We start from the raw sequence: 27,133 nt of genomic DNA on the forward strand, positions 1-27,133 counted from the left end.
GGAAGGGTATGAACTAATTTACAGCCAACATTGTCTTGAAACTGCCTTGAAGCAAGACAGACCAGATGGAGTAAAGATAAGGGAAGAAGCAGAGGGGCGTACTGAAGGTGTCGAACCTGACCTCTTTGAGGATAAAAAGAGCTATTCAGCTTGCTTGAATTTGCGAGCCTTGGTGGAGCTGCGACTCCCCGGCCGCCCAGTGCCGCTTTTGCTTTCCTACCTTAATAAATATTTAGTGAATCTATTTCGGACTTAAGTTTTTTTATTTTAACTATAACACCCCCCGAGGAAACTCCAAAGCGCTTTAAATTTACAATCGCAGCCTCCTCACGGGGGGCAGAGCGGGCAGAGCTCCACGGCCGCTGTCACGGCAGGGCAAAGCCCGACCCGCCGCCATGACGGCCTCACCTGCGGCATAGAGGCGGGGGGGGGAGGCGGCGCTTTACGGCTGCGCTGTCGTGCTGTGGCCGTAAAGCAGGGCGCGCCGGTGTTGCGAGGCGAGGGAAGTTTGAAGTGTGGCGGCGGTGGTTGGTGCGGGAAGAGGGACGGCGGTATGGCGGGACACCGCGCTGTCCCCGGCGAGCTCTGCCTCATGGATAAAGGAGTTAGGAGGTGAGGAGCCTGCCGGAGGGGCAGGCGGGGCCGGGGCCTGACCGCAGGCGGCGCGGAGAGCTGGGGCTGGGTAGGGCGGCCTGGGAGCGCGGCTTGGCCGGCTTGATGGCGGCGGTGGCCTTTCCTTCGCAGCTTGCTGGAGCTCTCCCTGAGCTCGGACCTGCACACGCTCAACCTGCACGGTAACAGCATCACCAGAATCGAAGGGCTGTGCCACCTCCGGAATCTGCAGCATTTAGATCTGTCATCGAATCAGATCCGCCGCATCGAGGGGCTGGGTTCCCTGGCCAACCTACGCACCCTGAGCTTGGCCTGTAACCTCATAACGAAAGTGGAGGGTCTGTAATACGTATTTCTGTCCGTTTAGAAACTTAGTCTACTTTTCTAAGGGCTGCGTTAAAGTTTTCTTCTGCAAAGTGTGCGTATAATTAAGGTTATACGAAGTTAATACGAGCTACTCATATGATCATGTAAATTTAAAAAACAATATGTTTTCTCTGCAAGCTTTCTCATAGCAAAATACCTTAATTTAGAAGGAAAACCTCATTTTTTTTATTATGTTTCTATTTGTATTATGTTTATTATTATGACAAATTATTGTCATATTTTGCAGTTACAATTTTTAAAGGCTTACTTTGCAAGCTTTGATTTGATGAAGGCAGAGCTTTCTTCTGAAAAATCTTACTGGCTTTTTTTTCCTTATTTTGCTTAGGACTGGAAAAGCTCTTTAATTTAACTATGCTGAATTTGTCATATAATCGCATACATGATCTCTCTGGTAAGTGACTTTGCCACGTACAGTGCAATAAAAAACATTTTCCTCACTTTAATTTTGAAAAACTTGTCCAATTTTATTTTTAGAAGTTTCTATAAGGTGGCAGTTGCTGCAATCTTCAAGGGTTGTTCTGAACTGGAATTTATTTGGGAGGCTGAGCTTGCTCACAAAGTTTTACAGTAAACATTTCAGACTCGTGTCTACATTGAAAAATGCAGTAGTTTTGGAAGATATATCTCACATATTTCCTTTTTATGGGACAAAAATGCAACTTTGGTTATAATCAGGGAGTTTTCTTCTTCTTATGTTTGTTGAAATGGTCAATTGTTGCTTCTAAGTAAGATTTTAAGCTACTGAGTCAAGGGAGTTTGTAAGAGAAAATTAAAAAGAATATTGATACCGGCTTTGTTAATGAACTGAGTTATAAAAAGGAACTCCAAGCAGAGTGATTATTTTTACATGTTTCTTAACAGTTATAAACTTATCTATTTCTTTAAAATTAGCTCTCCTAGTAGCTAAGTCTTGTACTGTGTGGTAGTGTACCATAGGTGATTGATATACGTAGGCAGGGGTATAGAGCAGAAGTATTTACATCATTTCCAGTTATGCGAATTATTTCCTGAATATTTTTCAACAAGATGCCATTTGTTCTGAACCCTGTAGTCTAGTATTCTAGCAGAAATCATTGTTTTGTGGATTCTCTCAAATTTTCAGGGTTTCAGTGCCTTCATGGAACCAGGCATAAGATTAGCCACATTGACCTCCACAGCAATTGTGTGAACAACATCGATCACTTACTTCAGTGCACGAAGGGGCTCTGCTGTTTGACAAATCTGACACTGGAAAAAAATGGAAAGGCCAATCCAGTTTGTCATGCAGCAGGTATGGATCTCATGTTTAGTAGGTAATTTGGTGCTTTTTAGGTCTATGATTTCCCATTAGTTGTCAGCCAGGTTCTGAAGCTTCCAAATCCATTCATAAACCAGCCAGCCTGCAGAAGCCTAAGTTCTGCCAAAATGAATTTGCTTTTCATAGAGAAACACACCAACCCCCTGCAGCGCTCCAGGCTGGGGGCAGAGTGGCTGGAGCTGCCTGGCAGAAAAGGACCTGGGGGTGTTGGTGGCCTGTGGGCTGAACAGGAGCCAGCAGTGTGCCCAGGTGGCCAAGAAAGCCAACAGCATCCTGGCCTGTGTCAGGAACAGCGTGGGGAGTAGGACTCAGGAGGTGATTGTCCCCCTGTACTGGGCACTGGTGAGGCCTCACCTTGAGTACTGTGTCCAGTTTTGGGCCCCCTACCATAAAAAAGACATCGAGGTGCTGGAGCGGGTCCAGAGAAGAGCAACAAAGCTGGTGAGGGGTCTGGAGCACAAGTCTTACGAGGAGAGGCTGAGGGAGCTGGGGTTATTCAGCCTGGAGAAGAGGAGGCTGAGGGGAGACCTTATTGCTCTCTCCAACTCCCTGAAAGGAGGGTGTAGAGAGGTGGGGGTCGGTCTCTTCTCCCAAGTCACAGGCGACAGGACGAGAGGAAACAGCCTCAAGTTGCACCAGGGGAGGTTCAGGCTGGATATTAGGAGAAATTTTTTCCCCGAAAGGGTTCTCAGGCATTGGAATGGGCTGCCCAGGGAGGTGGTTGAGGCACCATCCCTGGAGGTGTTCAAAAGACGGGTTGATGTAGTGCTGGGAGGTCTGGTTTAGTGATGGTGTTGCTTTTTGTTTGTTGTGTGGGTGTTTATTTTTGTCAAAGTTAGGTTGACGGTTGGACAAGATGATCTTTAAGGTCCCTTCCAACCAAGAAGATTCTGTGATTCTGTGAAATCTCCCCTCTGCTGCCCCGGGCTACAAAAATGTAGCTTCTTGATAAGGCTCAAGTGTTCGCGTATTATTTTAAGGTTAAGATGGACGAAGATTGATGGAAAGTGTTGCAGAAATGGGAGGGAGGGGGTATTAATATTATATGGTTGGAGGGTGGAGAATTTGAAGAATGTACAGAAAGATATTGTGCTGTACAGATAGAGGGCAGACACGGGAGTAGGTGGTTGTCATAAGCACCATTTAGCTGTCCTCCTTTTCCCCAGCTTCAGGAAGCAGTGACAGACTACTGCAGTAATTAGCATTTTCATCAAAATAGTAGGCGAGGGTTTCACTATGGAGCGTGGAGACAAGTTGGAGGGGTGTTTGTGGGTACATCACTTAGAATTGTGTTGCCTAAAGCTTCTGGGTTTGGGATAGATTTTTTTGTGCCGTTTAAGCGTTACACCCTGTATTCAGACAAGTTAAGCTGTAGCATCCTGGTGTGGTGCAGGTGTTGTTTTCAGTTGTCTGTGTATAAGAGGAGAAAATCTCCTACAGAAAGTTAGAGGTGGAGGATTGATTCTTTGGGGACAGCTCAAAGATAATTTCGGAAGTGTTTAAATGGCTTCATACTTCCTAAAACACTTCAAACTCTGAAAATTTCATTGCTAACTACAAAGAATACAACAGTAGGAATTGCAATAATACAAAATAACAACCATATCATGAGCCTGTAACTGATACAGGTGTAATATGTCACAATTCTAAGAAAGGAACGTCAGAGATAACTGAAGGAAGTTAAATAAGTCTGTAGGTAATGTTTTCAGAGGCACCCATGAACAAGTTTTACAAATGCTTTCCGGCGCCGTGGCAGCAGGAACAGGACTATTAAAGCTATCTGGGTAACTTAGAAGATTCCACTGCTTTTCTTCTATAAGTCTTTACATACCTTTTCAAATCTATCCCTTTGGTGGCACTTTTAAAAGTAACCGCAATGTTTCGGAGCCCAACTTCTATTAATGTAAAAAAATTGAACTTCCATTCCTTCCAGTTTCATAACACCCAATTTCATTCATGGCAAAAGGATGAAGCTGTCCAGGCCCTTTCAGAACCTGCCTTTCCGTTATGCTGGTTGGTGGCCGGTCACCAGTGGTGTCCCTCAGGGCTCAGTTCTGGGGCCAGTCTTGTTCAATATCTTTATTGATGATCTGGACAAGGGGATCAAATGCACCCTCAGCAAATTTGCAGATGACACCAAACTAGGTGGGAGTGTTGATCTGCTTGAGGGTCGGAAGGCTCTACAGAGGGATCTGGACAGACTGGATCAATGGGCCAAGGCCAATGGGATGAGGTTTAATAAGGCCAAGTGCCGGGTCCTGCATTTTGGTCACAACAACCCCAGGCAACGCTACAGACTTGGGGCAGAGTGGCTGGAGCTGCCCAGAAGAAAAGGACCTGGGGGTGTTGGTAGACAGCAGGCTTAACATGAGCCAGCAGTGTGCCCAGGTGGCCAAGAGGGCCAATGGCATCCTGGCTCGTATCAAGAATAGCGTGGCCAGCAGGAGTAGGGAAGTCATCGTGCCTCTGTACTCGGCACTGGTGAGGCCTCACCTCGAGTACTGTGTTCAGTTTTGGGCCCCTCACTACAGGAAAGACATTGAAGTGCTGGAGCGTGTCCAGAGGAGAGCCACCAAGCTGGTGAGGGGCCTGGAGAACAAGTCCTATGAGGAGAGGCTGAGGGAACTGGGCATGTTTAGTTTGGAGAAGAGGAGGCTGAGGGGAGACCTCATTGCCCTCTACAACTACCTGAAAGGAGGGTGTAGAGAGGCAGGTGTTGGCCTCTTCTCCCAAAGGACGAACGACAAGACCAGAGGAAATGGTCTGAAGTTGGGGCAGGGGAGATTTAGATTAGATATTAGAAAGAGCTACTTTACTGAGAGAGTGGTCAGGCACTGGAACAGCCTGCCCAGGGAGGTGGTGGAGTCACCATCCCTGGAGGGATTTAAGAAACGTATAGACATGGCTCTTCAGGGCATGCTCTAGTGCCCAAGGTTATTGGTTTATGGCGAGGTGTTGAGTGTGGGGTTTAGTTGGTGGGTGCGGTGTTTTTGGTGGGCGTTTGGTGTGGTGTGGTTTGTATTTGTTTGGTGAGGGGTTTTTTGTTTTGTTTTTTTGTTTTGGTTTTTTTTTTTTTGTGGTTGGACTCGATGATCTCAGAGGTCCCTTCCAACCACTAAGATTCTGTGATTCTGCTTGTCTTTCCTTGCACTTGGTACAACTGCTCTGGTGCAGTGGGCTGATAATAAAAGGTTGTCTGTGCAACTGCAGTGTGCTGCTGATGGTGGGGAGATCCCCGTGTAGACCAGGACTGGGCAGGCAGTTTCTCAGTTCACTTCTTTAGTAATATTTTCTGTTGAAAGCCTTAACGGGTGGGGAAAGGTGAGACACCTGTAGATAACTCACTACTTTTTTTTACTTTGAATAAAAACACAATGAATAATTTAAGATGACATTTTAGGGTACCTAAAAATGCCCTAGACATCTCTTTTGGTAATTAATTTAAAGTTATATGTGCCCTTTTCCGGAAGGTTATAGAGAAACTGTTGTTCAGATGTTGCCCCAGCTAACAACTCTGGATGGAAGGAATGTTTCTGGTGAACCAGTGGACCCAGCAGAAGACAACTCTTCAGATCTCCAACGTTTAGAAGACATTCTGGGCTGTTTGGTTTCATCTGGATGCACCTCATCCAGAGATCAGGTTTTTGTATACTGATTTTAAAACATATGTATTATATTTTTATATTGCATGCAACTCTTTAATGTTGTGAGGGTTGTATTTCCTGTTCCTAGAACTCTATTTCCTTCCCGGTGGTGACACCGCGCATCGACCAGGCGTTGACTCATTTCCGTCAGCGGACAAGAATAGCAGTACAAGGTGCCATCAGCTCCTCTACAGAGCTTGCCTCCTCTTCAGAAACAGACAAGGCTGAACTTGATAAAATATACAGTGAAATAAGAATTAAAAAAATAGAAGATCAAGTTTCACAGATACTACAGAAGGTAATTTTTTTTTTATTTAATTGCACAGAAAACGTTGTTTGTAAAATGGAGTGTAGCCTTTTCATAACGCAAGCATTTGCTGGGACAGACTGGAGCATTTCTGTCTTTGTGCTAATGTTGAAATAATATTTTGAGAAACTGGGAATAAAATAAAACTAAGTCTTTAAAACGGAAGATTGCACTTCAAGTCATGACAAATTTCATATTATATAAAAATCATAGTTCTCCTAGTCCCATACAGTATCTGATCATGTTATATTAGATAGAAAATTGTATTCTGTTTTTTTACCCTGAAGCCATCGATATATGTAACTGAACCTCAGTAAGATATGAAATGCAGTAAAATATCTGGATTATAGAGTTGGTGACAATTAATTATGGTGTACTCTGCATGTTGGCAGGGCTTTTTATTTTAAAGTGCTGTATTTGTTTTATATTTTGCATCAAGCTTCCGTGTCGAAGGATTTTAAACAAACTTCAAGTATTTTGGAAAGATACAGCTACACGTTCTCATGCGTGCTATTCTGTTGCATTTATTTTATCTTTAAAAGAACAAAATGCTTTGGGAATTATTTGGCAACTGTTTATTTCTTAAAAGTAACACCTGAATGAGTGTTAAAAATTAGCCAATTAGAAATTGTCAAATGTATAGGTAAAACATCTATCATCTATTCTTAGGTATCTGATACCTCAAGAAGAGAAGCTGCTCCAAATGTTCTCAAAGCTAAGAGAGACACAGATCCAACTTCTGAGAGTGAAAATGAGAGTGGGAAGGAGAACAACAGAAAGGTGGTGAAAAGAAGCAAGATCCCTACTTATGGTAGAACCACCTTATCTACTAGGTGTCCTGCAAATCGTCTGAAGAACAAAATACCTAACAGGTATCCCAGTGTTTGCCATATAAAGCCCAAATGAATTAAGCTAGGCCTGTTGCAATAGGACAAGGGGTGATGGTTTTAAACTAAAAGTGAGTAGACTTAGACTAGGCATAAGGAAGACGTATTTTGGTGGTGAAACACTGGCACAGGTTGCCCAGAGAGTTTGTAGGTGCCCCATCCCTGGAGACATTCAAGGTTGGGTTGGATGGGGCTCTGAGGAACGTGTTTGAGTTGAAGATGTCCCTTCTCATTGCAGGGGGGTTGGACTCGATGACCTTTAAAGGTCCCTTCCAACCTGGACTGTTCTATGATTCTATGAATTTTTTCAGAGTGAAGGTAGTTTGACTTGAAACATCTTGGTGAAAGTGGTAGGTTGGGTAAACTAGCATTGCTAACGATGCTTTAAAAATTATTGGCTGCTGAGGCTTCCTAAGAAATCTGTGAATGAGGGAAACGATGTCCAACTTTTCAGAAGTGTTCCACCCACCCCAAAGAAAATGAGTTCTCAGCTGGCCCTGCTCATAAATGTTTAATATGCAGGCCCCATTTTTTCTTAATCTGACTGTTTATATCTAACCTTCTGCATCCTTGTTTTTCCATATTAGTCCTTTATGTATTTGAAACTTTTTGAATTTCGCTCTTCACTCAGTCATTTCCCTGTATAAGCATTTTCTGGTTTTAGGTGAAAAGGAAATTGAACTGAAGATTCCAAAATAAACACGTTCAGAATTCTAACAGTTTATATTTTCGTCATTGTTTTAAATTGTGGAGAAAGAAGAATTCTCCACAGACAGAAGAATTGAGGCACATTAAAAAATGAAAGATTCATGGTGGCAGACTGATGGTGAAGACTATAACTGCACGTATTTTTTGATGAAACAAAAGATGCTTTAGTAATTTGATTTCTAGAGTAAATAACAGAAGGGATGAATAGAAGATGATATAAATTGGAATATATTAGTTTAGTCTGCCACTGAAGATCTACAGCTTCCCTAAAATTGTTCGGTATCTACGTGATCATAAGATGTTTTTCATATAGCATCTACTATACTACGTAGTATTTTTGCAGCTGAAGATTTGAATTTACTGTTTCTTTTATTATTTGTTTGCAAATTATTTTGTACATGTTTGTGAACTCTGTACAATTCAGCTTCTACACAACTGTAAAATTTTGTCCTGCAAACGTGTTTGAATCCCTGTTGCTGTTTAAACTCTGCGCATTCTTAAATACACCTTGATGTTCTGCTATTACAGGGAAGAGAAGAAGACTTCCTCTAAGTGTCCACACTCCAGTCAGAGAGACTCTCATCTCAATTCATCATCGGATACTCAAGACTTGGAAGTAGTGGGAAGAAAATCTGAAATACTAACTGGAAGACAGAGCAATACAGGAAAAGTAGAAAAAATGAATTCAGATGCCACAGAGGAATTAACGTACCGAGTATGTTTTGCATCATTTTAAGTTAAATATCAGTATGCCTTCACCTGAAGCCAAGCATATCATAGAATTGTCTAGGTTGGAAGGGACCTTTTAGATCATCTAGTCCAACCATCAGCCTAACACTGATGAAAACTATCACTATGGTTAGTCCCTCAGCACCACATCTATCCATCTTTTAAGTACCTCCAGGGATGGCAATTCCACCACTTCCCTGGGCAGCCTGTTCCAGTGCTTGATTCCCCTTTCAGTGTAAACATTTTTCCTAATATCCAATCTGAACCTCCCCTGGTGCAACTTGAGGCCATTTCCTCTTGTCCTGTTGCCTGTGACTTAGGAGAAAAAAACAACCCCCACCTCTCTACACCCTCTTTTCAGGTAGTTGTAGAGAGCAATAAGGTCTCCCTTCAGCCTCCTTATATGTGTCCTGGTGAAACTTCAAAATTGGAAGTGACAGAAATATTTGTGTCTAGATAGTATCAAAAAATAGTAGAGTTCTTGTATCAACTGGAAGAGAATTTATTTTATTTCACTTCTATGGGGGTTTTTGGCCACTTTGGGCATTTTTTTGTCACTTGGGCTTTTTACTGTCATCCAAGAATTTCAGAAAGACAAATCTTGTTCCACAATTATGAATATTGTTTGTCATTTTAGGCTACATTTGAGTGTTTCCTAGTAAGCTGATGTTTACTGTGTTCTTGCTAAGGCGCTGATTCAGGAGCTGGATCAGGAGAAAGAAAGGAGATGGAAAGCAGAGCAAGCAGAGAAGAAGTTAATAGAGCATGTCAGGGAGCTACAGAAACATGCAAATGAAGAAAAGAATATTCAGAGTATGGCTGTATACACTACAGACAGGTAGGGAAATGGAGTGCTATAGTGTAAGAGGTTTTTTGGTGGTTGTTATTATTATTATTATTATTACCACCAACGGGCAATATGTTGTGCAGATCAGGTCTAGCATATCTTCATATAGACTGCTATCATCATCCTGGTTACGTTCTGAGCAGAGTCCCTTTTTCTTTTTTTTTCTTTTTTTGAAAAAGTTCTCCCTTCTAAGAAAGCATTGTTTATTGTCAACTATGGTTGGAGATGTCTGCTCTATTTATCTTCTTCTTAACTGCATTGTATTTATCCAAGACATGTTTTCTTTCTTGTGAGGAAGGAACAAGCCAAGTGCTTCCTGAGTTACCATCCATGACTGACTCTGATTCAATTTCCCTTTTTTAATTCTTGTTTTATGTTCACTTTCCACCTTCATTTGTGACCACCTTGGATAGGAGGCTATTTATGTTCTCCTTCCTTTGAGCTAGATCTCATATCAAAACTTATTAGAATGTTAAAGGGTATGGCAAACTTTCTGAAGAAAATTATGAAATTATAAATTGATACTATATGTTTGACTTTTGTATAAAGTACAATGATACTAGAGTGTCATTTCCTTAATGACCTATCGATGAGGCTGTCTCCAGCTTAGATTCTTCTAAAATGAAGATCCTTATAGAAAAGCTACATGTGACTTCATTAATGTTTTAAATATTTTTAAATAGTTTTACATGACAATGCTGTAAATATTCAAACACAGCAAAGAGCAAGATACGGCGCTACAACACTTACTAATGTCCTTTCTCAGTGTATTTGCCATCAAACTAAATCCTAAAATGTTTTTCATACATCTTGATTGTATTTATTCTCAGGTTAAAGGAATTGATATTGAAAGAGAGAGATGTTAAAGCAAGACTGCAAGCAGACGTCCAACAGTTGAAAGGTGAAACTGAAAGGCTTACTAATGAGTTGAATCAGGCAAGAAATAAAGAAGCAGAACATCAGAAGGCCATGCAAGCTTTAGAAGAAACTCTATCCAAGATGGAGACACAGAGATTGCAGCAACGAGCACTAGAGGTAAATACTTTGCATAAGTAAATAATATGATGGCAGCACAGTGACTACTGTTTTCCTAGATATTAAGGAACACTAGATTTTACCATCCTTAAGTCTGAGTTTTCCACAATAGAAACTGATTTTTTATTTTCTATGTAGTAGTAATTAATAACAAGTATCCATTTAAATGGTCAATTAATGTCTTTTATAAATAGACCTTAAAGAAAAGGAGAACTAGTCCTGTGTACTTCACAATAAGAGTTGCTATTTTTCTGAAGATATACAGTAACAAATACAGGTTTTTTAAATTGTTGCTGAAATCAGTAAAGATCTTATTAGCAGGATGGCAATCTGGTCATTCTGTTTGTTTTGTTGATCTAAAGAATTAGATGCTTTTAATTGCAAGGAGAATGAAACAGTAAATGCTGACAACTTACCTTAAAAATTCTGGTTGTTTTGGGGATTATTTGTTTGCTTGGGATTTTTTTGGTTTTGTCTTCACAACTGGAGTATTTTACAATGATACTTTAGTTGTCAGAAGCACTTTGTTCAGCATACAAATCTGTAAGGTCAAAATTCTGGACAAGATACTGCCATTGTCTATAACTGAATAATTCACTGGTGAATTTTCAGTGGCCAAATGCTGCATTCTCCAACATATATTCCTGTTGTTTGATTATATTCTGATACCAGCCTGTCCCTGTGTCACTGAATGCAACCACTTACAGGAGTTCAGTCCTAACATCCCCATCCTGAAAAGCCTCTGGGGTGCTAGTACAGTGCTCTAGGATGTGTTGTGGCTTGGATAGCCTGAAAGAAACCAGAATTGGGGAGCGTGCTGACAGCCAAACTGCAAGTTTTTTACGGACTCGCCACCCTCCCCTCCAGGCTTCTGTTCAGGCACCCGAGTGTCTCCATACCCTGGAGCTGTTATGGATCTAGAAGTCACCTTCAGTTTAGGTCATGCATCTGCTTGTCACTTTGAATAGTACGAAATTTAGTAGTAGGGAAGAGTAGGGTTTTTTCTTTTTTTTTTTTTTTTTCTTTTTCTATCAGAAAGGAAATGCCATAATGGTGTATGAGGTTTTCATTTTTTTTTTTAATAAGTTTGTAGAAATAAGTCGTCTCTTTTGATAGTAGTAGCACCATTTTTATTAATTGCAAAACTTTAAGGGAAAGTCCTTGTTCCTGTCTTTATAACCCTGTGGGAAACACTCTAATAATTACGTTTCATAGAAGAGTCATGATGATCTAGAAGCTAAATTCTCATTTTCCATGTTCAGATTTAATATACCTTTGGCCTATTTTATCAACTCTAATATTAACAAATTCTGGAATATCTTGTAGGGCTTTTCTAAAGTACACATTGGCAGCTGGCTTGTGGTAGCTACCTAAGTAGTAAATTATGGTTACTTTAGGTAGTCACTGCTTAAGGGTTTTGGTCAACATTTCTAGATTGCTGCTTTAAAGGATTTAACCTAGTGGCCTTCTATGATAAAGTGACTTGGTCAGTAGACAAGGGGCAACCTATGGATGTGATCTATCTGGATTTCTGTAAGGCCTTTGACACGGTCCCCCCCCAACATCCTGATTGCCAAATTGGAGGGGTACGGATTTGATGGGTGGACTGTTCAGTGGATAAGGAACTGGCTGGATGGTCACATCCAGAGGGTGGTACTCAATGGCTCAAAGTCCAGATGGAGACCAGTCACAAGTGGTGTTCCTCAAGGGTCTGTGCTGGGGCCGGTGCTGTTTAACATTTTTATCAATGATATAGACAGGGGGATTAAAGGCACCATCAGCAAGTTTGCAGACGACACCAAGCTGTGTGGTGTTGTGGATACACCAGAGGGACGGGATGTCATCCAAAAGGACCTGGACAGGCTGGAGAGGTGGGCCCAGGTGAACCTCATGAGGTTCAACAAGAGCAAATGCAGGGTTCTGCACCTGGGCTGGAACAATCCTCGCCACCAATACAAACTAGGGGGTGAGGTATTAGAAAGCAGCCCTGAGGAAAGGGACTTGGGGGTGCTGGTGGAGGAGAAGCTGGACATGAGCAGGCAGTGGGCAGCTGCAGCCCAGAAGGCCAATCCATCCTGGGCTGCATCAAAAGATGCGTTGCCAGCAGGTCCAGAGAGGGGATTCTGCCACTTTGCTCTGCTCTGGTGAGACCTCACCTGGAGTATTGTGTGCAGGTCTGGAGCCCTCAATATAAGAAGGACATGGACCTGATGGAGAGAGTCCAGAGGAGGGCCACAAGGATGATCAGGGGGATGGAGCACCTCTGCTCCGAGGACAGGCTGAGGGAGCTGGGGTTGTTCAGCCTGGAGAAGAGGAGGCTCTGGGGAGACCTAATAGCGGCCTTCCAGTACCTGAAGGGGGCCTACAGGAAGGCTGGGGAGAGCCTGTTTAGAAAGGCCTGCAGTGACAGGATGAGGGGAAATGGCTTTAAGCTGGAGGGGAACAGATTTAGACTGGAGATGAGGAGAGGGTTCTTCACTGTGAGGGTGGTGGAGCACTGGGACAGGTTGCCCAGGGAGGTGGTTGAGGCCCCTTCCCTGGAGATATTCAAGGAGAGGCTCGACGAGGCCCTGGGCAACCTGGTCTGGTTGGGGGTGTCCCTGCTGACTGCGGGGGGGTCGGACTAGATGAGCTTTGGAGGTCCCTTCCGGCCTGGGCAATTCTATGATTCTATGAAGATAAATAAGTTACTACGCAGTTAAGCATGTACCCTATTTTCTGGCAGTCTTCAAATTTGTTTATGTTCTCACTTGAAATTTTTCTTTTTAAGCTCTTCAGTGTAGGAGATGATTGCTTCCCTTCATCCCCAGCACAACAGGGAGGCAGTGGGGTGTCTCTAAATGCTGAATGTTACTCCTAAGAGATTTAACACATGGAAAATGAGGACTTGGCTTCATACTCAAGCCTCAGCAAAATTTTCATACAATGAAGTTACTGTATGAACTTTGGGTATCTTTGGCATTCTCAACCTGGAACTCATGACATGCAGAAGCACTTAAATTATCTTAAAGGACGTAGCAGAGGATTATAAGCATTGGAAACATTGTTTTCTTAGGAGGGCAGGGAGTTTTACTGCTCTCCACTGCGTGTTCTAACTCATAGCCTTCTGAAGTGTCTTTGATTCAGAATTACCATTTCAGGAGTAATTAAAAAAATTTATAACTTTTTTCATATCCTTGTTTTTTTCTACTTGTCAAGTCAGAAGAGACAGCGTGTATGTCAGTATGTAAAAGTCTGGAGGCTGTGAAATGGAATTTTGCAGAGAAGCTTGTGTCAAATGGAAAAAGTGTAGTGTGCCATCTGGTGTTTGTACTGATTTGCTGGTTTTCATTAAATCGTTAGAAAGCAGAAATTCAGAAAGATGCAGATTTTTGTAACTGGAATGTTCAAAAAAAGGATACTGAACCCATCTAAAAATGTTTTGTTTTAAATACAAATATTACAATACAAGAGTTTGCAATTCAGGAAATTATTCTTGCCAATATACCTTATTAACTCAGTAAATGTTCTTGATTCTTCATGAAACTTGCTCTTTTTTTGTTGTTGTAGTTAAGTTAAGCTAAGACTTAATTTTAAGCATCTAGTCTTAAATTTCTACAGGTGTAACAAAATATATTAAGGTCTAAAACCAACAAAAAACCCACCACCAAAACTTCCTTTGCCTGGGGCTAGGTAACATAATAAAATTCCATAAAATCTTGCAAAAAAATACTGACAGTTGTGGCACATGCTGTAAATATAAGGGCCCAGGTAAACTTGTATAAAACTATGATAAAGATCTGTTCCTTTGTATTCTAATATAAGACATGAAGTATAAATTACAGTTGCTTAAAACCTTATTCCTCTTTCTGAATTCTACACAGATGAAACAGGTGCAAGAAGCAGAGCTTAAAGCATCAGCAAATGAAAGAGAAGTGCAATTACTTCGAATATCCTTCCGACAACAGAAGGAGAAGGTAAAACAGCTGCATGAACTTCTTGTATTAAAAGAGCAAGAGCAAAGGTATGTGGTCTGTTATTTTCTTTTCACAAGTTAATAGAGATGCTGGTGTTGCAAACATGGTTTGTTTCAATGCATTGTGCCCAATGTGGTTTTGGGTTGTTGGGTTTTTTTTAATAGGAGAGATGATCTTTGTAAAAATGTAGATGTCTTCCTACCCATCATCTTGCTCATTTAGGAATATTTTCTTATCTTATAGGTTCCTCACTTGCAAATCCATGTAGGGAACTGTGTTCTTCCAGTCTTTCATTTGATAGATTCTTGTCGTCTTATATGGCTGAATTTTTTATTTTAAGTACTTATCTTTAATCAGGAAATAATCAGATAAAAAGAAAATTTTGTGAGGGTGCCAGAGCCCTGGAAGAGGCTGCCCAGGGAGGGTGTGGAGCCCCTTCCTTGGAGATTTTCAAGCCCCACCTGGATGCTCCTGAGTAACATGCTCTGACAAGCTCTAGGCAATCCTGCTTCAGCAGGGGAGTTGGACTAGATGATCTCTATGGTCCCTTCCAATTCTAAAATTCAGTGAAATTCAGTGAAAATTGCATTTGAATTATTTTTTGAAGATCTGCATATGCCACAATAACACAAGGTGTTCTAAAAAAAATGAAGTCAGCTTCTACAGTATCTTGCTTGAGGGTGGGTGTCTTGATTAGCTGTTTTCCTCTTTCAAAACTTCATAGTTTTTTTGCAGAATACTTGACCATAAGATCTATATTGTTTATCTAACAGAATCAAATATTTGTACAAACTAAAGCATGAAGTGGTGTGTGGTATACTAGTATGTGAGGGGAGGTTACTAATAAAGTACGCTCGTTACATTGATAAATTTTACAAGGATAAATATATTCAAATACCAAGATAACTGGGAAGATTCTGATAGCTGCGTTTTCAGAAATTCCAGTTACCATCCCCTAAGTCCCAAAAAGCTGTAATGTGGAGGACAGCGGATAAGTTTTGTGTTTGTGCTTTAAAACAGATGATCTCTATGGTCCCTTCCAACTCTAAAAATTCACTGAAATTCAGTGAACTGAATAGTCTTAAAGTACAGGATGATTTTGCTTCAAGATTCTGCTATAGGAATGCTGGAGGCTTATCCTGGAACCTTTTAGGTGCCTGTTGCTGCTGCTTTTCAGGATTTGGGTCTGGGTGAGAAGCAAGAGTTGTTGGGTGATGGTGAGGAGAATGATTGCAAAAGAGGGTATCTGGCTTCACAGTGATTTCCCAGTGCCGGTGTCTCTTCCAGGTCTTTGCTAATAGTAAAGCAAACAAATAGTAACTAACAGCAAAAGAGAAATTACTCAACTGATACGAAAGCTTGAATTTAAAAAGTAAGGTTATTCCTTTGGGTGTTTGAACAGTAGTCAACACGCTTTTCCTCATTCTAGTGCATTGCCATAGCAGGCTGAAATCTGTCTGCGAAACTAAGGATTTATCCTATTTATTATATAATTTATTATCTTTTTTTAAGAAATGTTTTAAGAAATGTTTTAAGAAATTGCAACAGCGTTGTGAGACGCTGCAGTTCTTGTCTCAAATATATGTTTGGTAACTTCAGGAAAGAACTTGAAACCCGAGTTGCTTTAAATGGACCTGAATTTCAAGATGCTTTGTCGAAAGCAATGGCTAAAGAAGAGCAGAGGCACGAACAGCATGTTAAAGAACTGCAGGAGAAAATTAATATGTTAAACCAGAAGTATACTGACTTAGAAGATGAGTATTGTTTAGCTTTAACTATTGAAACAAAAAGGTTTAAAGAGGTAAGACTAAAAACATTTCATTTCAAACTAGTGGAGTGTGGAGTGGAGTTGTAGTTCTTAAATGTGTTTGGGGTTTTTTTGTTGGGTGTTTAGTTTTGGGTATTTTTCTTTATCCTTATCAAGATCTCTGCTCCAAGGATTCATCTAAAAATACTGATAGTAAGCTTTGAAATATCAGTGATTAGAACATAAACACCAAATGCCAGCTCAGTACTCTAAAACCCCAGCGTTTTTGTTCATAAAAGTTAATCAAAAGAAATTAAAAAAACTTCTATCTGGTGGTATTAATTTCTTTTAAAAGATGTTGATCTCCTATTAGAATATATTCAGTTATTGTAAAAACTCTTGGGATGTTTTCATAAGGTCATGGTTACATATATACTAGTGTATGTAATAAAAATTCCCTATTATTTAACTTCTCAAAATTCAGTTTTGTGTATGCATTTTGAAATTCAAATTGAAAACTTGCTTACTAAGCTCCGTAGATAACAACATACAAAATAATGTGTGCAGTAGCCATAGAAATAAGTTCAGTGAAATAAAATTTTACCCACTTCATCTTCAACTAAACTTGGTTTCCTTCATTTTAAATCAGTTGGATTACATGGGAGAAGAGGGGTTTTTTCACCCTTCAAATCTTTCTCTTGCAAGGAAAGAAAAAATTAATTTTAAGTTCTTCTTTCTAGATTTTAATGTTAATGAGATTAAAACAAGGCATTTTTTTTGTTTCCCAAGATGTGGTTTTTCTGCTTTGCTTCCTATCCACCCATTAATTTATTATTTTTTTGAATTTGTGGGGGTTTTTTCCCAAATTTGTATCTAAGCAGAACCAGGCTTTTGAGTACCAACACCAAACTGGTAGAAAAACAGTTTCAAATATTCACTAATTTCACCTACTGTTGATGAACTTTTATTTCTTCCTTTGTTTTAAAATCAAATGTCGTTTGTGTGTATGCATGCACACTTTTTCCAAACTTTATCTTTTTTTTCAAGTTGTCTTATCTTAACTGTAGGTAAAGGAGGACTTTGAAAATGTTGCTGCTGATCTAGTTGAACATAAACGAGCCCTCTTTGAGTTGGAACAAAAGGACAAAGAGATGGCCAGCCTGATCCAAGACCTGACAAGTTTAGTGAAAGAGCAGAAAGAAAAGATTGCAGAATTAACAAAATCAAATGAAGAAGCTACAGCAAACCTGAAGGTACCTGTTTCAAAACTTTTCAACTACACACATGAATTTTTGTTAATATTTTACCTATGAAAGTAACAAGGTTGATCGACTGAAAGACGCGTGTTTCCTGTTGCACTAGAACAGAGTATTCCACATCAGCCTTCGTGCTTGCATCTTGCACTTCTGTTTCTCAGATACTTTGCTCCCCATAAACAAAATCTAGACTCATTCACATCTTCAGGAGTGCACTCCTTGCCTTGTGAGCACAAGTAGTTTGTATATAATCAAGTGGTCACTCTAAACCAAGATTCAAAAACCTACTTTAATACCTCTGACCCTCTGTAAATTTGAAGTTGTGGAATATGGTTCTGCAGTGCTCACTGTATGTGAAGTAAAAATGAAATTGCAGAAACAATCAAGTGTGGTTATTAACAGCTTAATATCTTTGAGAGTTGCATAAAATGAGCAGTGTTAGTTATTAACTGCTAGTTGTCCAATTGTAATGTTAAATGCTCTGGGCACAGTTGCTGTATCTGACACTGCTGATCACTGTATGGGAACATCTTATAGCAATACGGTGTCCTTAAATAGTTCTTAGGAATTTTAAGAACATAATTTTAAACTGTTGTGTGATCCAGTCCATGGATGTATCCAGTCCATCTTTATGTTAAAACTTCAGTGCAGTACAGCCCCTGCACAGCTGTATCTAATCTCCTCCCTATGTGTTGCTCTTGGGGTGTCCAGACATTGTGTTGCTACACAGAGTAGGATTCTGCCAGTCAGTGATGTTGCTAAAAACAAAAAATAAAAATAGCTATATTTAGCAGCTGTAAGCTGTAAAACAAAAAGGAGCCTGCATAACTTCAGATAAATCTTTATCATGGGAAGTGGAAGCTCATCCCAGCTTCTGTCTGTTTTCATTTGGATTTTAATATCTTAACTTGACTTTCTGTTTCTCTTTTTTTGACTTGTGCATTTATAATTCTAAACAGTGTTGTGTTTTTTTTAATAGTATTGATAATTTAAGGTGGTTATTTAGAAATAAGCTGTACAGTTTTCTGGGATTGAAGTATGCCTATTTGAAGCAAACATTTGTGTTTCATTACTGGGAAGAGATACAGATGGAACCGTGTACACAAGCAGAATCTTCCTCAGTTAACTTAATTAGCTGTACATTACTCTCCCAGCTGTATAGTATTGATTTGAAATTTTGAATATTTATTTTAAAGGATCTTACTGTCTTGTTCCAATGTTCATTCACACAGTGTCGGACTGGAGAACTTGAAACACTGATGGAGGAGGACAAACAGAAGGCTGCTCAACTTGAACTTCTGAAAAAGGAAAATGGAAAGCTTGTTTCTCAGCTGACAGCCCAGGAGTCTGTGATTGACGGGTTAAAAATGGAAAGAAAAATATGGGGGCAGGAGTTGGCACAACAGGGTAAAGTAGTTTTTTGGGTTTATTTTCTTTTGCAATAAAAATGGTAGTGTCCCATGTCATACCTTTCAAATAAGCACTCCAATATAGTTGTAATCGTGACAGGGTCTCTGGGTGCCTTGTTGATGTTATCCAGTTGTAAAAATGATGACCAAAAATACATCTTCTATAGTACACAGGCCGTTATGGAAACCCAAACAGCAGTTATGAGGATCTGCTGTGGGTACAGTTAATCTATTTCCCCAAAATGTCAAAATACCATCATGTTATACAAAGAACTTTTAAATATGAAACTAGGAGAACAAGGATTTGTGAATGGTGCTATGTAATGCCACTTTTCTGTCAGATAAGTCTAATGTGAACATTTCAGTAGATATCTTTTTTTTTAAAAAAAAAAAATAAAGTCTAGATACTTGGTGAAAAAAAGCTTGGGCTTTATTTTTCCCTGATTCATGGGACTCGGCGCCACCTTGTGGCTCTTGGAGATTGGCTGGGTCTGTAAGAATGACTGTGGACTTTTGTCAAAGTTTTCAAAGGATAAAATACAGAACTTCAGTTCTCCATTTCCTCTTCAGCGTTACCTACCTATAGATTAAAGCACTACTGTGTTTCCTGTGATCAAAAAGGTCGGTTTTGGGTTTTAAGGTGGTTTTTTCCCTTCCCTCGCACCTTCCCTGCCCTGATATTACACGTTATACATCTTGAAGTCATCTGTAACATGACTGCTGTAGCGTGAATATTCTGTTTTATCCAGGAGCTCATCTTGCTCAAGATCGGGGAAAACTGGAGGCAAAAATTGAAGTTTTAACGAACGAGATTGAGATGTTAAAAAAGCAAAAGGAACAGGACGGCGATACTATAAAAATCAAAAACAAAATAGTGGACGATCAGACAGAAACAATTAGGAGATTAAAAGAGGTAAGTGCCGTGTCTGACAGCTCGTGTGCTTAGCTAAAATTTAGGCTTGCTTGAAAGTTACTGTAAAAGCTGAAAGGAGAGCTGGCTCTGCACTCCTGGTTTTACCAACTCAGAAAGCACAATCAGGGTGCTGGAGGCAATTGGTTTCATGGAGAGCATTGTATTAACTTGATGTACAGAGATGCTGCTTTGAATCTCTCATTGAACCATATTTATGTAAAGACTTTCTTTTCTTTGCCTTGCTTCAAGTTATTCTTGGTAATGATTTTGGGAGGGGGAAAATGTGGATAGCATCATTCTTCCTGTAGTTGTAGAAGAAAAGGAAAAGAAGACATTGTTTCAGGTTTATTTTGCCATGTAAATATTTTTTCTCTTTTTCTGTTCCTTGAATTAATATTTAAACAGCAGAGCTGCTGTGTTTTGTTCTATTAATTCCATTCATCTCATTTAGAGACTTAAGACTTTAGCTTATTAATCAGAGCAAAGTTTTATAGCATGTTATTTCAGTCCAGGATAGATGCATTACTCATTCAACTATTCTTGTCTTAAGAGTTCTAAATAACTTTTTTCTTAACTTCCTTGCCATTTCAGATTGATGTTTTGATGCTTTATTTCTTTTAATTTTGACTTCTTCCAGAGGAAGCTTATTTAACTGGCTACTTGTCATAAAATAATACCTTGAGAAGAATGAACTTTCACATGTCAGTCTCTGCTTTAATCTGGCATAGACTAAACAGAAACTCTTCAGGGTATCAATACAGTTAAAATGAAGGGAACTTCTGTATTCTAAAATATTTCTTTTCTAAAGGGCTTGCAAGAAAAAGATAAACAAATCAGAAAACAGCATGAAGAAAACCTGGAAGCTCAGAAATCTTTTCAAGTACAGTTGGATGAGAAAGCTGCTGAATTTGAAGAACTAATGGAAAAATTAGAAAGGCAAAGTGAAAGAAAAGAGGAATTAAAGCAACTGCTAGAAGAAAAAGAAGTAGAACTTGATGACATTAAGAATGCACACAGGTGATACATACAAGTGGCAATAATTGTTTGGGGTCTTAATAGTATGTGATTCTGCCATGAAGCTATTTACAACAAGAGTACTTGCTGTAAATCCCTTTACTTGCTGTAAATTTACAGCAAGAGTATTTGCTGTAAATCCCACAGAAATGTGGAAAAATGGAAGCATGGAAAACTTCTTCTGCCCTTGTAAGAAGTGGTATCTCCATTCATTGTAAATATATGCATTTAATTTTCAGCGCGCTGAAAAAGAAGTGGCAAGGGAAAGGAGAGTTATTAAGCCAGCTGGAGGTGCAAGTTAAACAAATGAAGGAGAACTTTGATATTAAAGAGAAGAAGCTGATTGAAGAGAGAAATAAAAGTCTTCAGACTCAGAGGTGAGAACCTTAATAGCTTGTTTTATGATTGCTCACTTACTATGGAGTTGCACTGTTAATAAGTATACAAAAATGTTTGATTATATGGTGAAAGAACACATAATGCCTTCTGAAGTGCTTGGTGTGCTCTGCACAGCCTCCTGGTCTGCAGCAGGGTTTTTTTCAACAGGGTGGCTGATGAGAGGCCACGGTGTTTCTCTAAGGTCTGTGCAGGATGATGGAAACAACTTGTGTGCAGCGTAGGAAATTGAGGAGAAATCCTCAATACTTGTCACAACATAGAGTAAATGTTAGCAGTAATAAGTGTTCCAGTCTGTGAGAAACGTTCTGTTCATAGGTTACTCATCATTCTCTTCCCATAGAAGAAGCAACAGGTTTTTTATTTCTTTTATTGTTCCCCTTGTACTGTCAATTTTTTTCACCTCATACTCACGATTATTATTTTTTTTCTGTAACCCAGAGAATGGTCAGGGAGTTAGATGATGCTCAGTTATTTTTATATGCATCTGGCATTATGGAGAAGTGTGGTAGACTGCTGCCTGTGATGAGCTTAGATTGTTAGCTTGATTTTACTTTATTCTTTGGCCCCTTTCCCTTATTTTTCTTCCTTCCTACCAACTCTTCTGAAGCTTAGTTAGTTAATGAGGCTACATATTTATCTAGCAGTGATAACCATGCTTACTGAAGGAATATGCTAGTATGAGAGAGTTTTTTGCTTTACATTTTTATATTAAACACTTTGATTAATTACACTTTTGCTATTATTTTAAGGAAGGTCATCTGTATAATAAATAAAGTAACTTGAGGGTCAAGTTTGCTTATAAACCACCTCCTGCCTCCCCGCTGCCCCCGCCAAAAAAGCCCAACACCCAAATAACAACAAAACACACACACACACACAAAAAAAAAAAAACCTAGACCACCTCAAATAGTCAATGTTTTAGAATGGTTGGAAGACCAACTCTTCTGAAGCTTAGTTAGTTAATGAGGCTACATATTTATCTAGCAGTGATAACCATGCTTACTGAAGGAATATGCTAGTATGAGAGAGTTTTTTGCTTTACATTTTTATATTAAACACTTTGATTAATTACACTTTTGCTATTATTTTAAGGAAGGTCATCTGTATAATAAATAAAGTAACTTGAGGGTCAAGTTTGCTTATAAACCACCTCCTGCCTCCCCGCTGCCCCCGCCAAAAAAGCCCAACACCCAAATAACAACAAAACACACACACACACACAAAAAAAAAAAAACCTAGACCACCTCAAATAGTCAATGTTTTAGAATGGTTGGAAGATCAGTAGTGAAACTGAAATTTTGGCTGAAATAATTCTGGTTTCCTTCAAATTTTGGTGTAAATCAGTTGTGTAGTGGAATATAGCCTTGCTTTCTGTTGCTACAGGTTTTAGAATTATTCCCTAACAGCAGAATTTGCTTGGATTCAAGGAAATGCTTCGCTGCTGTGAAGCAGACACTTTTTCTGTGAGACATAAGCTTAAAGACCTTGTACAGGATCAAGTCGTTCAGGCATTGACTTCTCAGGAAGCAAAAGCATGTTCAGTAGATGTTTGAAAACAGGTGGAGTTCTTATCCATGTTGATAGTAGCAATCCTGAATCTTTGTTTCCTTTCCTGGTGATGAAATGTTTCTGCTAAGAGGAATGCCCCAAGCCCTGAACACGGTGCATAAAACTAGGAGACATACTTGAGAAAACAGGACATCTGAAGCTAGATACTGCAATAATTGTCTTCAGGCCTGTGTTATTAAAACCTTATCGAAGGCAGAACTGAGCAAAGCAAAATACTTGGGTTGTTTGTGGGAGTGTGATACATTTTTTTATTTTTTTTTTCATCATTTTTTAGGATTGCTGTGGAAAAGCTTCGTGAAATGGATAACACTTTTAGAAAACAACTTGAGTCAATGTTGGCAGCTCATCAGGAAGAACTACTGCGGCTGACAAATGAAAAGGAAAAACAAATTGAAGCAGCAAATGAAAAAGTAATTTTAATACTTAATTTATATGTCTACTTTATTTACATTTTTATTCCACAGCTGCTGTAACAGTGGTGCTTGGAGTCACCTGTGTATATCTATCTGGCTAATCTCTGGATGGAAATAACCCTGGTTTAGGGCTCAGTCTTTGCACAGCAAGAAAATCTCTGGAACTGTGCCATCATGAGGTTCTGTATTCAAGCAAAGTACAGTTGCATGTACCATGTAGCTGTTATGAGTTGATAGTTAAGTGTTCCTTAATGAGGATTATGCTAGATAATCCATTTAACTCACCTGTGCCTCATCACAGTTCCTGTTCCTGTCATATACTGCACACTTCCTTAGTGTGACAACCTGTGCTTTTTCTGTGTAGTAGGCATTTTAGTTTTGATACACTACAGAATCACAGACTGACATGGGGTTGGAAGGGACCTCTGGAGATCATCTAGTCCCACCCCCTGCCAAAGCAGGTCCTCCCAGAGCAGGTTGCACAGGAACGTGTCCAGGGGGCTTTGGAATGTCTCCAGAGAAGGAGACTCCACCATCTCCCTGGGCAGCCTCTGCCAGGGCTCTGCCACCCTCAAAGTGAAGGAGTTCCTCCTCATGTTTAGGTGGAACTTTTTATATTCAAGTTTGTGCCCATTTCCTCTTGTCCTGTCCCTGGGCACCACTGAAGAAAGACCAGCCCCATCCTCCTGACACCCATCCTTTAAGTATTTATAAGCATTGATCAGTTCCCCCCTCAGCCTTCTCTTTTCCAGACTAGAAAGACCCAAGTCCCTCAGCCTCTCCTTATAAGGGAGATGCTCCAGGCCCCTCGTCATCTTTGTAGCCCTCTGCTGTCCCCTCTCCAGCAGTTCCCTGTCCTTCTGGAACTGGGGACCCCAGAACTGGTCCCAGTGCTCCAGCTGGGGCCTCCCCAGGGCAGAGCAGAGGGGCAGGATGACCTCCCTCCACCTGCTGCTCACACTCTTCCTGATGCCCCCCAGGATGCCATTGGCCGCCTTGGCCACAAGGGCACATTGCTGGCTCATGGTCAGTTAGTTGTCCAAGAGAACTCCCAGGTCTTCTTCCTCAGAGCTGCTCTCCAGCAGGTCACCCCCAGCCTGTACTGGTGTGTGGAATTATTCTTCCCCAGCTGCAGCACCTTACACTTGCCCTTGAACTTCATCGGGTTCCTCACCGCCCAACTTTATAGCCTGTCTAGGTCTTGTGGGATGGGAGCACAGCCTTCTGGGGTGTCAGCCACCCCTACCACTTCTGTGTCATCAGCCAACTTGCTGAGGGTACACTCTGTTCCCCCAGCCAGGTCATTTGATGAATATATTGGACTGGACCCAGTTACTGACCCGTAACACCACTTGTTACAGACCTCCAACTGGACTCTTGCTATCTTCTAGTAAATTAATACTTTTTTTAAAGCAAAATTCTGCTACAGCATCCAATGCCAAAAGTTGTGTATTGCTTATTTAAACAAGCACTTAACTCTTGCATTGCTTATCAGTGTTAAAAATTGCCAAGATTATGTGGTTTTAAGTATATTAAGGAAAAGCAAGAATTCTCTTTGATCTCACTGTGCGCTTTCAGGTTTACTACGTTGAAGAAGAAATGCGGCAGCTTCTGCAGGAAACAGCAAACAATAAAAAAGCCATGGAAAATAAAGTAAGACGACTTACACAGGCACTGAATGATATTCAACAAGATCTTGAAGATTAATAATATATATATATACACTAAAGGCATGTATTACATAAACTTAAGCAAATTCATATACTGCGATGCACTTTTTTGTTTTCTAGAGCATAATTTCTTTGTGATGTTTTGATGGTTCAGGAATCAGAAACCTTTGTACAATATTTTCATAATAAATAGTTTTTTCTAATCTTTGATTATTTTTAACTGTTTTGTCAAAATGGGTAAAAACAGTTCTATAGATGAAAAGCCTCATATATTAAATAAGAGGAAAGAGAAGGTAGAAGCAAAGGCCCAAAGACAGGAGATTGAAGGGGTCCTTCACTGGGGTAGAGATTCTTGCAATGAGAGACTCAAGAATTTACTTGGAAATACGTTTAATCTGCCACTGTTGATGAAAGAAAGCATGACAGCTGCAACTTGGAGTGGCTTTTTTGGCAGCATAGGTTGGTTCTCTACAGCAATAGGCTTCTGAAGAATAGGAGATAATAAACTAGCAGCTTCTATTTGCACAAGCCCACCTCTCCAGCCTGTCCAGGTCCCTCTGGATGGCACCCCTTCCCTCCAGTGTGTCAACTGTGCCACCGAGTTTGGTGTCATCGGCAAACTTGTGGAGGGTGCACTCTATCCCACTGTCTGTGTCTCCAACAAAGATGTTAAATAGTATTGGTCCCAGTACCGACCCCTGAGGAACCCCACTCGTCACTGGCTGCCAACTGGACATTGAGCCATTGACCACAACCCTTTGGGTGTGGCCAGCCAGCTCCTTATCCACCAAGTGGTCCATCCATTGAATCCATGAGTTTCCAATTTTGAGACCAGGATGTCATGCTGGATGCTTCTCTGCTGTTACCTGGTGGTAACTGAAGGGAAAAGGCACGTACCTGAATGATGGGTAAGGCTGAGCATATCTGGCCACCAGCACAGGGGACGGGGGAAGCGTCTGAAATTCTCAGTGTGTCTCGCTGGAACGTCAACGGGTCCCATGCTCTGCCTCAGGAGAGGTGAGAACATAACTTTAAGGAATCACGGAATTGTTGGAGATGGAAGGGACCTTCTGGAGATCATCCAGTCCAACTCCCCTGCCAAAGCAGGGCTGCCCAGAGCACATCACTCAGGAGCATCCAGGTGGGGCTTGAAGATCTCCAGAGAAGGGGACTCCATACCCTCCCTGGGCAGCCTCTTCCAGGGCTCTGCCACCCTCACCCCAAAGAAGTTCTTCCTCAGATTGGAGTGGAACTTCCCATGGTCCAGCTTGTGCCCGTTGCCCCTCGTCCTGTCACTGGGAACCACTGGAAAGAGTCCAGCTCCATCCTCCTTCAACCCACCCTTTAGACCCTTGTCAGCATTAATAAGGTCTCCCCTCAGCTTTCTCTTCTCTAGGCTAAAGAGCAACAAAGATGGTGAGGGGTCTGGAGCACAAGAGGAGAGGCTGAGGGAGCTGGGGTTATTCAGCCTGGAGAAGAGGAGGCTGAGGGGAGACCTTATTGCTCTCTCCAACTCCCTGAAAGGAGGGTGTAGAGAGGTGAGGGTCGGTCTCTTCTCTCAAGTCACAGGCGACAGAACTAGAGGAAATGGCCTCAAGTTACGCCGGGGGAGGTTCAGGCTGGATATTAGGAAAGTTTTTCACCGAAAGGGTTATCAGCCATTGGGATGGGCTGCCCAGGGAGGTGGTTGAGGCACCATCCCTGGAGGTGTTCAAAAGACGGGTTGATGTAGTGCTGGGAGGTATGGTTTAGTGATGGTGATGCTTTTTGTTTGTTGTGTGTGTGTTTATTTTTGTCAGTTAGGTTGACGGTTGGACAAGATGATCTTTAAGGTCCCTTCCAACCTAGAAGATTCTGTGATTCTGTGAAGAGCCCCAGCTCTCTCAGCCTTTCCTCATCAGGGAGATGCCCCAATCCCTCCATCACCTTTGTTGCCCTACGCTGGACTCTCTCCAGCAGTTCCCTAGAACTGGGGAGCCCAGAACTGGACACAGGATTCCAGTTGTGGCCTCCTCAGTGCAGAGCAGAGGCGGGGGTGGGTAGTTCACCATTAATCTGTCTGCTTTGGCATCCAACGTCAACGGTGAAACGCGCAGGGTGGCAAGGCCTCAGCAGCCACCCCCGTCCCCCTCAGGCTCCGTCCCCTCCTGAGGCGGGGTCCCCTCCTGGGGAATCCCGAGCGAACGCGCGGCCCTGCCAGGGAAGGGAAGGGAAGGGAAGGGAAAAGGGAAGGGAAGGGAAGGGAAAAAGGGAAGGGAAGGGAAAAAGGGAAGGGCAGGGAAAAAGGGAAGGATGTGTGTATATATATACACATACAGAAAATTGTGTTCACAG

General features: G+C 41.0%; 1 protein-coding gene across 2 annotated transcripts; it reads left to right on the top strand.

Moving 5' to 3' along the window:
• The first annotated feature begins 486 nt into the window (after window positions 1–486).
• LRRCC1 (leucine rich repeat and coiled-coil centrosomal protein 1) lies at window positions 487–24,982 on the top strand. Of its 2 annotated transcripts, XM_014965506.1 has the most exons (19): window positions 529–612; window positions 745–950; window positions 1,325–1,390; window positions 2,102–2,269; window positions 5,767–5,936; window positions 6,029–6,238; window positions 6,917–7,119; window positions 8,371–8,557; window positions 9,261–9,409; window positions 10,249–10,453; window positions 14,317–14,456; window positions 16,009–16,210; window positions 17,224–17,409; window positions 18,645–18,819; window positions 19,571–19,734; window positions 20,543–20,751; window positions 20,988–21,125; window positions 22,991–23,126; window positions 24,708–24,982. In XM_014965506.1, the coding sequence occupies exons 1-19, from the start codon at window positions 554–556 to the stop codon at window positions 24,834–24,836; spliced, it is 3,102 nt and encodes a 1,033-aa protein (XP_014820992.1). In that variant the 5' UTR covers window positions 529–553; the 3' UTR covers window positions 24,837–24,982. The 2 variants fall into 2 exon arrangements, with proteins under 2 accessions (XP_014820993.1, XP_014820992.1); XM_014965507.1 differs by lacking the exon at window positions 745–950 and having other exon boundaries at window positions 487–612; window positions 24,708–24,981.
• The last annotated feature ends 2,151 nt before the right edge of the window (window positions 24,983–27,133 follow it).

The sequence above is a fragment of the Calidris pugnax genome, unplaced genomic scaffold, assembly GCF_001431845.1.
Source record: "Calidris pugnax isolate Ruff unplaced genomic scaffold, ASM143184v1 scaffold41, whole genome shotgun sequence".
NCBI classification, from domain to species: Eukaryota; Metazoa; Chordata; class Aves; order Charadriiformes; family Scolopacidae; genus Calidris; species Calidris pugnax.